The sequence below is a fragment of the Peromyscus leucopus genome, chromosome 17, assembly GCF_004664715.2.
Source record: "Peromyscus leucopus breed LL Stock chromosome 17, UCI_PerLeu_2.1, whole genome shotgun sequence".
In the NCBI taxonomy this organism is placed as follows: domain Eukaryota; kingdom Metazoa; phylum Chordata; class Mammalia; order Rodentia; family Cricetidae; genus Peromyscus; species Peromyscus leucopus.
The window spans coordinates 3,842,607-3,856,783 of NC_051077.1; the positions used below are offsets into that span (position 1 = coordinate 3,842,607).

Sequence of the window (14,177 nt, forward strand, 5' to 3'; positions counted from 1 at the left end):
TCACTGAATGATCTGCCTTCTTTCCCAAGTGCTGGATTTACAGACGTGTGCACCACCATGAGTGACTTTTTTAATTAATTTTTATTTTATGTGTGTGTGTGTGTGTGTGTGTGTGTGTGTGTGTGTGTAGCCTACATGTCTGTGTACCATGTGCACGGCTGTTACCTACAGAGGACAGAAGATCTAAATGGATCCATAGCCTAATCACACGGACTCCACACGTGTCTGAAATAACCAGTCCACTCAGGAATGTGAGACCTTACTCTTTCCCCACAGTTCTCTACTAGTCAACACTAGCCCAGAGAAAGACCAGGGAAATCTACAGTTAAAACTCTTGTATAGTTGTTTTTCTCTCCCTTCCTCTCTTTCCAGCTTACACTGAGTTCAGAATGACAGATTGTCTGTGTCTGTAGTTGCCTTTGCTTCAAAGAAACCCTCTTTCACTTAATGCTTTACACATTACATGGGGATATTTTATTTTATTTTTATTTTACAATACTATTCAGTTCTACATATCAGCCACGGGTTCCCCTATTCTCCCCCCTCCCACCCCCTCCCCTTACCCCCAGTCCACCCCCCATTCCCACCTCCTCCAGGGCAAATCCTCCCCCGAGGACTGCGATCAACCTGGTAGACTTAGACCAGGCAGGTCCAGTCCCTTCCTCCCAGACTGAACCAAGTGTCCCTGCATAAGTTCCAGGTTTCAAACAGCCAACTCATGTAACGAGCACAGGACTTGGTCACACTGCCTAGTTGCCTCCCAAACTGATCAAGCCAATCAACTCTCACCTATTCAGAGGGCCTGATCCAGCTGGGGGCCCCTCAGCCTTTGGTTCAAGCTCATGTGTTTCCATTCATTTGGCTATTTTTTTTTTCAATAATTGAGTAAAACCGAAATTTATTATAAGCCACAGTCATCCTAGGGACCTCCATGCTATATATATAGCCTTCATGGTTCTATGGGTTGTGGTCTGATTGTTCTTTATTTTATATCTAGAATCCACTTATGAGTGAGTACATACCATGACTGTCTTTCTGGGTTTGGGTTACCTCACTCAGTATGATTTTTTCTAGTTCCATCCATTTGCCTGCAAATTTCATGCTTTCATTGTTTTTCTCTGCTGAGTAGTACTCCATTGTGTATATGTACCACATTTTTTTCATCCATTCTTCCGTTGATGGGCATCTAGGTTGTTTCCAGGTTCTGGCTATTACAAATAGTGTTACTATGAACATAGCTGAGCATGTATCTTTATGGTATGAATCAGCATTCCTTGGGTATATGCCCAAGAGTAGGATGGCTAGGTCTTGAGGTAGTTCGATTCCTAATTTTCTGAGAAACCGCCATACTGATTTCCACAGTGGTTGTACAAGTTTACATTCCCACCAACAGTGGAAGAGTGTTCCCTTTGCTCCACATCTTCTCCAACATTGACTGTCATTGGTGTTTTTGATCGTAGCCATTCTGATAGGTGTAAGGTGGTATCTCAGAGTCGTTTTGATTTGCATTTCTTTGATGATTAAGGATGTTGAGCATTTCTTTAAATGTCTTTCAGCCATTTTTATTTCTTGTTTTGTGAAATCTCTGTTTAGCTCTTTAGCCCATTTTTTAATTGGACTGTTCAGTATTTTGATGTCTAGTTTCTTGAGTTCTTTATATACTGTGGAGATCAATCCTCTGTCAGATGTGGGGTTGGTGAAGATCTTTTCCCATTCTGTTGGCTGTCTTTTTGTCTTATTGGCTGTGTCTTTTGCCCTGCAAAAGCTTCTCAGTTTCGAGAGGTCCCATTTATTAATTGTTGTGCTCAGGGTCTGTGCTGTTGGTGTTTTATTTAGGAAATGATCTCCGGTGCCAATGCGTTCAAGAGTGCTTCCTACTTTCTTTTCTATTAAGTTTAGTGTAACTGGATTTATGTTCAGATCGTTGATCCACTTGGACTTGAGTTTTGTGCATGGTGACAGATATGGATCTATTTGTAATCTTTTGCATATTGAGATCCAGTTATGCCTGCACCATTTGTTGAAGATACTTTCTTTTTTCCATTGTATAGTTTTGGCTCCTTTGTTAAAAACCAGGTGTTCATATGTGCATGGATTAATGTCAGGGTCTTCAATTCGATTCCATTGGTCCGTATGTCGGTTTTTATACCAGTACCAAGCTGTTTTTATTACTATAGCTCTATAGTAGAGTTTGAGGTCAGGGATGATATTTTATTTTTTAATCAAGCTCTCATTGTACATTCCTGGCTGGCCTTGAACTCACCTCCGGAGTGCAGATATTAAAAGCATGGGTCACCATTCCCAGCCCCGCCCCCTTTTTTAACCTTTAGTAAAAACTACAACATTGTGTTTCTGTCTGCTTATGCTAGGAGTTCTTCTCAAGATAACCAGTTCCTTTGGTCGTGGGTTAACAGCAACAAAAATACTGACATTATATGAAGTTATAATCTATTTGCTTGTTTGTTTATTTGTTTGTTTGTTTGTTTTGGTTTTGGGGACAGGGTCTTTCCATGTAGTCCTGGCTAGCCTGGAACTCACTATGTAGACCAGACCAGGCTGGCCTTGAATTCCCAGAGATCTGCCTGCCTCTGCTTTCTTAGGGCTGGTATTAAAGGCGTGTACCAACATGCCTGGCTTTTTGATGCTGGCTATTGAATCTATAGTCATTGTACATATTAAAAATGATATGTGGCCACTGAGCTACAATCTCTGCCCGGAAGTGAAGGTTTTTTGGTTTTTTTTTACGTCATTCCCTTCCTCCTTGATATTTATTCTGTATGATAATTCAGCAAGGGGGAAAAAAACATGTTAAGGGTTTACCTTTTGGACTTTCTTGCAGGTTTTGACAGCTGCCGAACATCATCAGAGTTAAGAAGAGAGACTATCCATGTGATATGTGGCCAACCAGGCATTTGAACCAACAAATTGTTTTCCCTGTCACAGGTTCAAAGAATAATCCAAAGCCTTTTTTATAATCAAATGCTTTGTGTATTTTCCCTAAAGATCAGAGACAAGCAGACACTAGATTGTGACAAGCCAACACTTTTCCCACCTGCTCCTTAAAAACAGTAATAACAACCAAAACTCTGGCTTTTAAAAGCCATACTCCTGTGCGCATTCACAGGGCTATTCTTCTTTCTTTCTTTCTTTCTTTCTTTCTTTCATCTTTTTTTTTTTTTTTTTTTTTGGTTTTTCAAAACAGGGTTTCTCTGTGTAGCTTTGGAGCCTGTCCTGGAACTGACTCTGTAGCCCAGGCTGGCCTCGAACTCACAGAGATCCACCTGCCTCTGCCTCCCCAGTGTTGGGATTAAAGGCGTGGGCCACCTCCACCCGGCCATAGGGCTATTCTTATCCTTAAGGTAAAGCTGCATTCTCTCAGAGACAACTCTGTTTTCTGAAACATCCTTCCCTGTGTAAATGAAGTGTTGGTGTCTTCAGGTCATGAAGCTCTCCTGTCCCCGATAGTGGGTCTTTGAAAACACTGCTGTTCCCTTCAAATGTGATCTCACTGGGTGCCTCTTATGCACTGAGCACACCGTCTCTGATGTCACAGAGCCACACTTACAAATAAAAAGGACACGAGGGCTGAGGAGGTGACTCTGGGTAATCAGTGGGTGTTCTGATTCCTAGCATCCATGTAAAAAAGCTAGATGGGCGTGTGGCCTGAGCTGTATGGCCAGTGGCAGAGGTGGGGTTGGGGTGAAGGGGTTGGAGATAAGGACTCTACAGAGCAAGCTGGCCAGTAAGATTAGCCAAATCAGCATGCTCTGGGTTCAATTGAGACCTCACCTCAGTATATTAGTGATCAAGGAAGATACCCAACATCAGCCTTGGGCCCACACACATGTGTGAGCGTGCACCTGTGCACACGCCTGTGCCTTAACCCAAAGCCACATTGCGGGTGGTGATGCTCTAATGACTGTCCAGTGTTCCTCAGGTTAGTATTCAGTGTTGTAAGGAGTCGGGAGATAGCTTAGCTGGTAAAGTTCTTGCCACGTAAGCACAAGGACTTGAGTTCAACCCCTGTAGCACGAATCCTAATTGGTCTTATTAATAAGAACCCGGAGTCAGACATCAGGGTGAAAGCTGAAAGATCAGAGAAGCAGAGCAGCCAGCCACTAGTTCTTACTTCTATGAAATCCTCAGCCTGAAAGGCATCTGAGCTCCTGCCTCCTCCCACCTTATATTCCTCTCTCTGCCCAGCCATATCACTTCCTGTCTCTACCTCCCAAGGGCTGGGATTAGAGCCTTAAGATCCCAAGTACTGGGATTAAAGGTGTATGTCATCACTGCCTGGCTCTGTTTCTCTTTTAGACTGGATTAACCTTGTGTAGCCCAGGGTGGCCTTGAACTCACACAGATCCATCTGCCTCTGCCTCCCAATGCTGGAATTAAAGTTGTGTGCCACCACTGCCTGGCCTCTATGGCTAACTAGTGGCTTAGCTCCTCACTCTGATCTTCAAGGTAAGCTTTATTTGTTAGATCACAAATAAAATATCACCACAAACCCCTAGGACCCATATTTTTAAAAAACAGCTGGCATGGTTGTATACACTTGAATCTCAATACTGGGGAGGTAGGGTCAGGAAGAACCCTGGGGCTTGAGCTAGCCTTGCCTACTTGGCAAGTGCCAGGTCCCGGTGAGAGATCCTGTCTCATAAAACAAGGTAGATGGTGCCTGGAAAATGGTATCCATGGTTAATGTCTATCACATGCATATACACAAAAAACGTGCCATACACTTTTCTATAAAGTGCTCCCTCTTACCTTTCATCAGATCCTTAGAGGAATAATCCAAAAAATTACAATGATGCCACATGAGCTTATCCATCAATCTCTCTCTCTGACAGAATCAATGGGACTGTGTTGTAGGAAAAAAACAAGCAAACAAAAAACTTATTAGCTAAAACAGGCACCAGGGACCTGTGAGACGTCCTATCAGGTAAAGGCCCCTGCCATGCAAGCCTGACAGCCTCCTGCTGGAAGGAGAGAAGACTCCTGAAAGTTGTCCTCTGACCTCCACATGTGAAAGTGGATAGCCTTCAGGACACCTAGCTCTGTCTTTCTAATACTCACTTACCTTCTATACTGATGGGACTGGATAGGGAGTCCAGATCAATTAGGGTGTTGAATATAAACTACTTTGTGCTCATTCGGCCTGGTGGCTGTCTCTGCCCCCAGGGCAGGGTGTAGGACCTCTGTCATTCTAGGGAGCATTCCTTAGTGTGATCAAGGAAGTGTGGCATCTCTTGAATGGAGATGTCAGAATGGATAGAGCCTGGGTTCGCAGTAGGCATAGGGTTTGTTGTTGTTTGTTGTGTCTGTATGGGTATTTTACCTGTGTGCATGTCTCTGCATGCCTGATGCCCAAGGAGGCCAGAAGAGATGTCAGATCCTCTGGAACTGGCGTTTTCAGGTGGTTGTGAGCTATGATGTGACCTGGACCAGCAGGTTGTTTTTCAGTGACAGGTTCCTGAGAAGGACCAGGGGATGAGAAGACAGGAAAGTTTGGACTCAGGAGGTCTAGCACAAGCTACTTCTTATGGCAAGCAAGGTTAAAAGGTGCAGCATCTTATATACTATTAGTAGGGGGAATGGGCCCCGGTCAACAGAAAGCTAAATCAGTTTTGGCAGAGAACACAGCACAGGATGTCTCAGACTCAGCTGCCTTAAGACCACAGCCCAGGGGTGAAGCTAGGTTCCCAGGAACTGAAACTTTTAACTCCTTTGAGGTCCTGGCTCCAGCCCCAGACCGGACCTTACCAAATTTGCCACTGGACAAGGACTCCGAATAGATTCCGTTTGTCCTTTCATCAGGACCTCTGAGAAAGCCTTGGATTGGCCTGGCTCCCAACAATCTAGGTGCTGGGAATCAAACCCAGGTTCTCTGGAAGAGCAGCCAATGTTCTTAACTACTGAGCCATTTCTCAGGCCCTTCATTGTTTTAATATACCACTCTGTCCACCGTAGTGTAATCCTCAGTGGGCTTCTCTACTCAGCAGCAGCGTAGGTGCCTTCCGGGAACTTGTTATCCTCCGACCTGCCTCAGGACTCAGATGCTGTCAGTGGGGCTTGAGGAAAGTTCCTGTTTGCTGAAGCACTCATTCTTTTTTTTTTTTTTTTTTTTAATTATAGAAAGCATTTAATTGAAGGCTTGCTTACAGTTTTAGAGGATGAGTCTATGATCATCATGGCAGAAGGAAGACAGGCATGGTGCTGGAGCAGTAGCTGTGAGCTTTGTATCCTAATCTGAATACAGCAGGCAGGGAGAGACTGGACCTGGTGTGGGCTTTTAAAACCTCAAAGCTCACCCCCAGTGAACACCTACTCCAACAAGGCCACACCTCTAGTCCTCAAACAGTTCCACTCTCCAGTGACTAAGCATTCAAATATATGAGCCACTGGGGGCCATTCTCTCCCATCACTCATTCAAACCATCACAGGCCATAAAAGGGGCACTCAGGGAAACATTCTATTTACCAGTTTACCCTAAGAGAGCCAGATGAAGAGGTAAGAGGTACAGGGCATGAAGTATGGAAGCACTCATTCTTAAGGCCCTCCATTAACATATGACTTGACTGCCTATTGTCAAGGTCAATGATAGATTCCCCACCTCCTGAACTGACACCACACCCAAGCTCACATGCTCCCTTCCTCCCATTTAATCCTATGAAATTAGTTGGTGTGCAACTAACTCTAGAGTATAAAAGCTGTATGCTTTTTTTTCTTTTTAATAAATGCTTTTGGAAGCCATCCAGATTTCGGATCACCCTCGTGCCCACCCACCTACCCCCACCCCACCACCAACTCCATACATCCACTTTGGGACCTGAACCCCCACCAAAGAAGGACTTCAGCAAACAAGGGTTAGATTTTAAGTGCCTCAAAAATTGAAAACAAAGTGAAATTTAAAAATACAGATTAACTATAGACCCAAAGACAAATAGGTTGGAAATGACTAAAATATTAACCAAAAGAGGTGTTAATCCCAATGGCGATAATAAAATCACTACCACATTTTGAAGTAAACTTGATTTAATTGGGGTGCACCCAAGAGCTGGCCAGCGGCTGCCTACTAAATCAGGTTAAAGAGAGCAGCCCCGAATTCATCTCTTGGGCCCCTTTAAAGAGTAAAATCACCAGTAGTTTTACAGAAAAAAAATTATGTAATCACCATGTGATTAGGGAGGGGTCAAGGAGGGTTATTCTCAAAAACAAACCAAGGTCATGGGTTGGGGAAGGTCAAATTCCAGGAAAAGAGCAACTCAACTCTCATAGTAAATAGACACTTATTTTTAAAAATACAGCATAATGGCTCCTGTCTAAAAACGGAGTAAGGCAGATTCCTCAGAGGAAGGTCATAAGTAACTAAGAAAGACAGTAAAATTAACTACACTAGTAGTATGTAATAATTATAAATAATTACACACCCAGTACATATGAAGCAAAGTAATGGTAGAGCCCAAGAGAGAATTCTGTGTTAATAATTGGACTATCGATACCTCTTTACCTAAGACTGGGTGAAAATAGCAGACATACATATGGAACAGGGGACATGAGCACAGTGAATATAGAGATCTAAAAAAACATGGGCCCGCCAAAGGCACAAACATCATTTTAAAATGATGTGAGACTTTTTCCAGGATAAAACATGTTAGATGACAACCAAGCACCGGTAGATTTTAAAGAAACTATTACACATCATCTCAGACCACACTGGGATAAGATGGAAGTAATGTGAAGTAAAAGTAAAAAATTTACAACGTGGAAATTAAACAGTACAAGAGATTAAATTAGGAAATGCTTAGACATGAAGGAAAAGAAAACACAACCCAAAAATTAAGGTCTGCTGCAAAAGCTGTGTCAAAGGAGAAATACGTAGCCATAAACACATGAAACAGAAGTCCGAATCTACAATATAACTTTACAACTTTAGGTATTTGGGGAAAAAAAAACAATGGATCTCTGTGAGTTCCAGGACAGCCTGGTCTACAAGCTAAGTTCCAGGATAGCCGAGGCTGTTACACAGAGCAACCCTGTCTCAAAAAAAAAAAAAAGAGGAGGATCTGGAGAGATGGCTCAATGGTTAAGAGCACTGACTGCTCTTCCAGAGGTCCTGAGTTCAATTCCCAGCAACCACATGGTGGATTACAACCACCTATAATGAGATCTAGCGTCCTCTTCTGGCTTGCAGGGACACATGCAGGCAGAACACTATGCATAATAAATAAATCTTTTAAAAAAAAAAAAGAAGCTAGAAGTCATAAAGAATAAAGTTGAGAAAAATGAACTAGAAAAACAAAACCCAATAAAGCAAAAGACATTATTTGAAAATATCACCATCTTACCCATTTCCAAAGACTAAATGAATTTTCAAAAGTCCTGTGAACAACTGTATGCCAACAAATAGGAGAACATTGAGAGGGACACAGAACCTGCCAAGACAACATTGGAATAGACATCGGAAGAAACAACATTGGAATAGACCTATACATAATAAGCAGGTTGAAATCAGTATTTAAGAAGCCACCAAACACATAACTGTGGTTGTACGTATTTTATTGGTGATTCTACCAAACATTTATAGCAAAATTGAAGAAAATTGTGTTGTTTATAATGTAAACATACAATCTGAAGAGGAGAAAACATATCCTACCTAATTCTATGAGGTTATTCTGATACAAAATTGAGACAATCACATTATTAAAAAAACAAACTACAGATCAATGCCTAATATTATTAGGAGAGGAATATTGATGTAGACTTCCTCAATGAAATACTAGCATATCTAATTCAGCAGCACATTAGCTGACTTTGTACCACAACTAAATGGGACTTATTTTATTTCTGGAAAGCAAAGATGGTTCAATATATACAAATCAATCACTACAACGGGGTGGTGGTGACACACTCCTTTAATCCCAGCACTCAGGAAGCAGAGGCAGGTGGATCTCTGTGAGTTTGAAGCCAGTCTGGACTACAGAGTGAGTTCCAGGAAAGGCTCCAAAGCTACACAAAGAAACCCTGCCTTGAAAAACAAAAACAAAAACAAAAAAAAATCACTACAATGTGCCATATTGTTAGAATGAGCAAAAAGTCACTTGTTTTAATTGATCTAGAAAGACAACTTACTAAAAATCAGTTTTCATGATGAATACATTAGAAATGACAAAACAAAACAAAAACTAGGAATAGGATCAAACTATTTCAGTCCGAAAATCCACTTGTGAAAAGTCCATCACACTCAATGGTGAAAAACTGAAAGCTTCTAGTGTAAATGACAGTGCAAAGAGTCTTGCTTTTACAATATCTATTTAACATAAAAGATTCTAGCTTGAACTTAGGCAAGTGTGATGGTTAATCTTGGTTTTCAATTTGACATACCTGGAAAGAGAGAGCCTCAATTGTGGAATTTTCTACATCTGATGTTTTATGGACATGCTTGTGAAGCATTTTATTGAGGGCTAACTGCTGTGGGGAGAGCCCCTCCCACTGTGGGCTGTTCCATACCTGGACATGTGGCCTGAGTTGTAAGGAAGGTAGCCAAGAAATCCGGGGGAAACAAGCTAGGAATTTCCCCCATGGTCTCTGCGTACTCAAGGTTCTTGACTCCAGGTTCCTGCCTTAAGTTCCACCCTTGACTTTCCTCAGTATCTTACAAACCCTTCCTTCCCCAACTTGTTTGGTTAGTGTTTTATCTTAGCAACAAAGACAGGACAAGACAGGACATCAAGGGACCTTAAATTGAAATTTAAAAAGCCTCTGCTTTCAGGTTATACGATTTTATAGGTCCTTGAAGATTCCAGACATGCACACACAACACTTTCAGGAGCTAATAAAATAAATTAGCAAAGTAGCAGGATACAGGGTCACAAATAAAACCAGCTGCATTTTTATATCCTAACAAGGAACCATATCTAGTACTGCCAGGTAGGCCCTGCTCCTCTTCACCTCATAGGTCCCCCAAATCTCGATTCTCTGCTTCTGTTAGACCCTGCTCTGCCCCACCCCATAGGCTCCCTGGGTTCTCCAGAATCTCACTTCCCTGAGTTGCCAGGTAGCCCTTCTTCTTCTCTACCCCATAGGCTTTCTGACTCTACCTCTAGCTTCTCAAGGATCTCCCAACCCCAATGATTGACAAGAGTTGATTCCAAATGTGAAGAGAACCACACCAGAAGGTGGTGGTGAAGAGGAACACCAAGAAGTGAGCTGACCCTTGGATAATGACTCAGTGAGGACAGGAGTGGATTCTCAAAAGTGGCAAGTGCTTTTGACCCCAGCACCTGGCAGGCAGAGACAGGTGATTCTCAGGCTACTTAAGGAGAGACCCTGTCTTTAAAAAAGTAAACTAACCAATCAAAAATCATGATTTTTTTTTTTTTTTGTCTCTGACAGCATGGGCTGCTTAAATGAGAAAGCCCTGGGTTCATTTCTATCAACATCCAAAACCAGAACATAAGAAACCAAAATAAAAAATAGCAAAAACTTAAAAAATTACATAGGTGCATTAAGTAATGTAAGGCAGGTCACTTCACAATCTTTCAGACAAACATTAAGAAGAAAGACGAATGCATTGCAATCGCATTTCTGGAGTTTTGAGTTTGGAGCTAGGAAACCTGTTCACTGTCTTCTAAAAGCATTGTATTTGTCTTTTATTTCTATGGTGGACAGTATGCCAACGAATGCGTCCTTCATCAGAAGGAACAAAACAAAAGAGAAAAAGAGAAAGGGGAAAGGAAAGAAGACGTGGAGACAGTAGCCAGCCCATGCCTGGGGTTGCACCTCCTGCGTCCCCCAGCCCAGCCCAGCCCAGCCGGGGAACCTTCGGGGCCGGGGGAGGGGGAGACCCGGAGGCACGCGGAGGCACTTCCGGTGCGGGCGTGCGAGACTTCCCGGCTGGTCTTGGGTCCGGCCGCCATTGCCGAGGCCGTGTGGCCGGGCAGGCGTTTCCTGTGGGCGTTTCCTCCTCTTCACTCCAGGACACCTTGCCGGAGGGTGAGGAGCTGGCGGACGCCTCGGTACGGGCTGCGGGGTGCGGCGGGCGGGCGAGCGGGAGCCGTGGCGAGAGCGGGCGCCTTGGTGCGCTCTGCGCGGCCTGGAGGCCGGGCAACGGTGGGCTTCTCCTGCTCTCGCCTCGGTGGCCGGTTGGTTTTTTCCCCTTGTCCTGTCGCTCGCGGTCTGGAACGGGTCTGCATCGGTCTCGAATTGGCTGTAGGGCTACTCTCCGAAGTCCCCCAGGCTCGGTGACCCACAGCAGAAGCCACACCCCCGGCGTGGACCACGTACAGGGGCAGCCTTGTCCAGGGGAGCCTTTCGGGTGGTAGCAATCGAGCTCGGTGTTGCCAAGCAAGGGCCAGCGCTTTGGCACTTGGCCGTGGAGTGTCAGCTGGTACCACTCTAGCGTGCCCTCACATTTCAACGGAAGGGCGCTCGGTGCCCAACAGCTCTACCTCCAGGTGAACAGATCGTGCTTGTCCGGAACGGGAGGAACTCTGAGAGCAGTGAAGTTCATGACTCTGAGGACCCTAATGGTGCACAGGTGACTTGCAACTCTGCAGCATCAAGAGCGGCCTCTCCTGTAAACTGTGGACGTCCTAAGTTAGGCTGGGGTTGCGGCTCGGCGGTGAGCCCTTGCTTAGCAAGAGCGAGGCCTTGGGTTCCATCCCGGCCCCAGGGAACAAAAAGTATCATTCGTTACAAATTACCCCACTAATTAACGCAAATTGTTAATAGAATCGGAAAGTGTGTAGAAACGTGGGAGTTCTTTGTGGTTTCTGTTCAGTTTTTCTTTAAACACAAAACCAGTCAAGTTTGTAACCTTAAAAAAATAAAACAGCCGGGCACGCTTTTGATCCCAGCACTTGGGAGGCAGAGGCAGGCGGATTTCCAAGTTCAACGCCAGCTTGTTCTACAGAGTGAGATCCAGGACAGGCTCCAAAGCTACACAGAGAAACCCTGTCTCAAAAAAACAAAACAAAAGCTTCTCATAAAGAACAGTGGTACGTAGTGTGTATGTAGACTAGTAGAACCAATGTCCTGGTTTGCTTTTCTGTTGCTGTGATCAAAAGTAATTTGGGGGAGGAAATGGTTCATTTCATCTTACAGATTATAGTTCATTGTGGAGGGAATTGTGGGCAGGAACGCAACAGAAAACACGGAGTAGAGCTGCCTACTGGCTTGCTCCCAGCCTCACAATTCGGCTCCCTTTTTTGTTGTTTTGTTTTGTTTTTCGAGACGGTTTCCCTGTGTAATTTTGGTGCCTGTCATAGATTTCACTCTGTAGACCAGGTTGGCCTCGAACTCACAGAGATCTGCCTTGCTCTGCCTCCGAGTGCTGGGATTAAAGATGTGCGCCACCGCAGCCCAGCTCAGCTCCCTTTTCTTACACAGCTAAGGCCTACATGGCTAGGGATAGTACCTCCTATATCAATTAGAAATTAAGAAAATGACCCAATGAACCACAGACATTCACAGCCGATCAGATAGTTCTTAAGTTGAGGCTCCTTTTCCCAGTATGTCAAGTTGACAGCCAGTATAGCTTACATAGCAGTTAGCTTACATGTGTTTTGTATTGATGGGGGGGGTGGGGGCGGGGCTTTCGAGACAGGGTTTCTCTGTGTAGCTTTGGAGCCTGTCCTGGAACTCACTCTATAGGCCAGGCTGGCCTCAAACTCACCGAGATCTGGCTGCCTGAGTGCTGGGATTAAAGGCGTGTGCCACCACGCCAGGCTCTATGTTGAAGTTTTAATATCAAAATATATTTTTAAAAGACTATCAATAAGGCTGGGCGACATGGCGCACACCTATAATGCCAGCATTCGGAAGCAGGTTCAGGTGGATCTCTTGAGTTTGAGACCATCCTGGTCTACATAGTGAATTCCAGGACAGCCAGAGCTATGTAGAGAGATCTTGTCTTTAAAAAAAAAGTACTAGGGTCTTAGGAAGAAAGTGTGTGGGAGTAGAGGTGTGATAGGTACCTTACAGTACCACTGCATTGAAGAATGCTGTGTGGTCAGCTGACCGACAGCACCAGTGCTTCGAACTCATACTGTAGTGAGTTATTTTTACAGTAGTCTTAGGAGTGCTGAATCCAGACGGAAGCCTGGACGCATTGTTAGCAAAGGTTTCGGGAATCAGGCCTTTAAGAGTTACTTTTCCTCAAGAAAGTATATGGAGTTGGGATGGTGGGGAGGATCTGAGAGGAGTTGGGGGAAAGCAAATTGTGATCAAAATATATTATATGAAAACAATTTTTTTTTCAGCTAAAAAGAATGTTAACAAAATTTAAAAAGATGGAGTTACTCTCAGCGTTTTCGTCCTTTGTAAAATGAAGAGGTTGGGCCCATGTCCTCTATTCCATTTTGGTCCTGTATTGATTGCTAATTTCTCATTGTGGTACTATTTGATAAAACACTGAGTTGTAATTCATGATAAAGCGTTTTATAAAACTATTTTCTAGGACTGGAGAGCTGGCTCAGTTGTGGTTGATATATTGTGCACCCCAGTAAACTTATCTGGGGGTCAGAACAGAAAAGCCACTGTATTAGACATAAAGGTTACGCAGTGGTTGCACACGCCTTTTAATCCTAGCATTCGGAGGCAGAGATCCATCCAGATCTGTGAGTTCAAGGCCACACTGGAAACAGCTAGGCATGGTGGCACAGACCTTTAATCCCAGGACTTGAGATCTCATGTCTTGCTTGGGAAAGACACACGCCTTTAATCCCAGAAAGTGATGGCAGAAAGGTATGTATATAAGGTGTGAGGACGTGAGGACCAGGTATATAAGGTAAGGCAGAAAGGTATATAAGGCGTGAGGCGTGAGGACCAGGAACTAGAAACTTTTTAAGCTTTTAGGCTTTTAGCAGCAGTTCAGCTGAGATCCATTCGGATGAGGACTCAGAGACTTCCAGTTTGAGGAAACAAGATCAGCTGAGAAGTTGGCAAGGTGAGGTTGGATGTGGCGTGTTCTGTTTCTCTAATCTTTCAGCATTTACCCCAATACCAGGCTCCAAGTTTTTTATTAATAAGACCATCTAGCGATTCGTGTTACACTCAGGTTAGGAAAACTTGTTCTGGCAGAGAACCCGGGTTCCGTTCTCATCACCCAGATAGCAGCTCACAACAGTCTGTAGTTATAGGGGGTCTCATGGGCTCTTCTGACCTCCGTGGGTACC

General features: G+C 44.0%; 1 protein-coding gene across 2 annotated transcripts in view; it reads left to right on the forward strand.

Annotated features, from left to right (window-relative positions):
• Upf3a (UPF3A regulator of nonsense mediated mRNA decay) overlaps positions 1-14,177 on the forward strand; it is a 38,629-nt gene that overhangs the window by 18,165 nt on the left and 6,287 nt on the right. Inside the window, exon 9 of one of the 2 annotated variants that reach the window (XM_028881240.2) lies at positions 2,840-2,980. The exons of the other annotated variant lie outside the window; for it this stretch is intronic. Within the exon in view, the coding sequence (XP_028737073.1) occupies positions 2,840-2,846 (7 nt within the window). The 3' untranslated portion in view covers positions 2,847-2,980. Of the gene's footprint in view, positions 1-2,839; positions 2,981-14,177 lie in introns of those variants that run through there. 2 annotated transcript variants of the gene reach the window in all.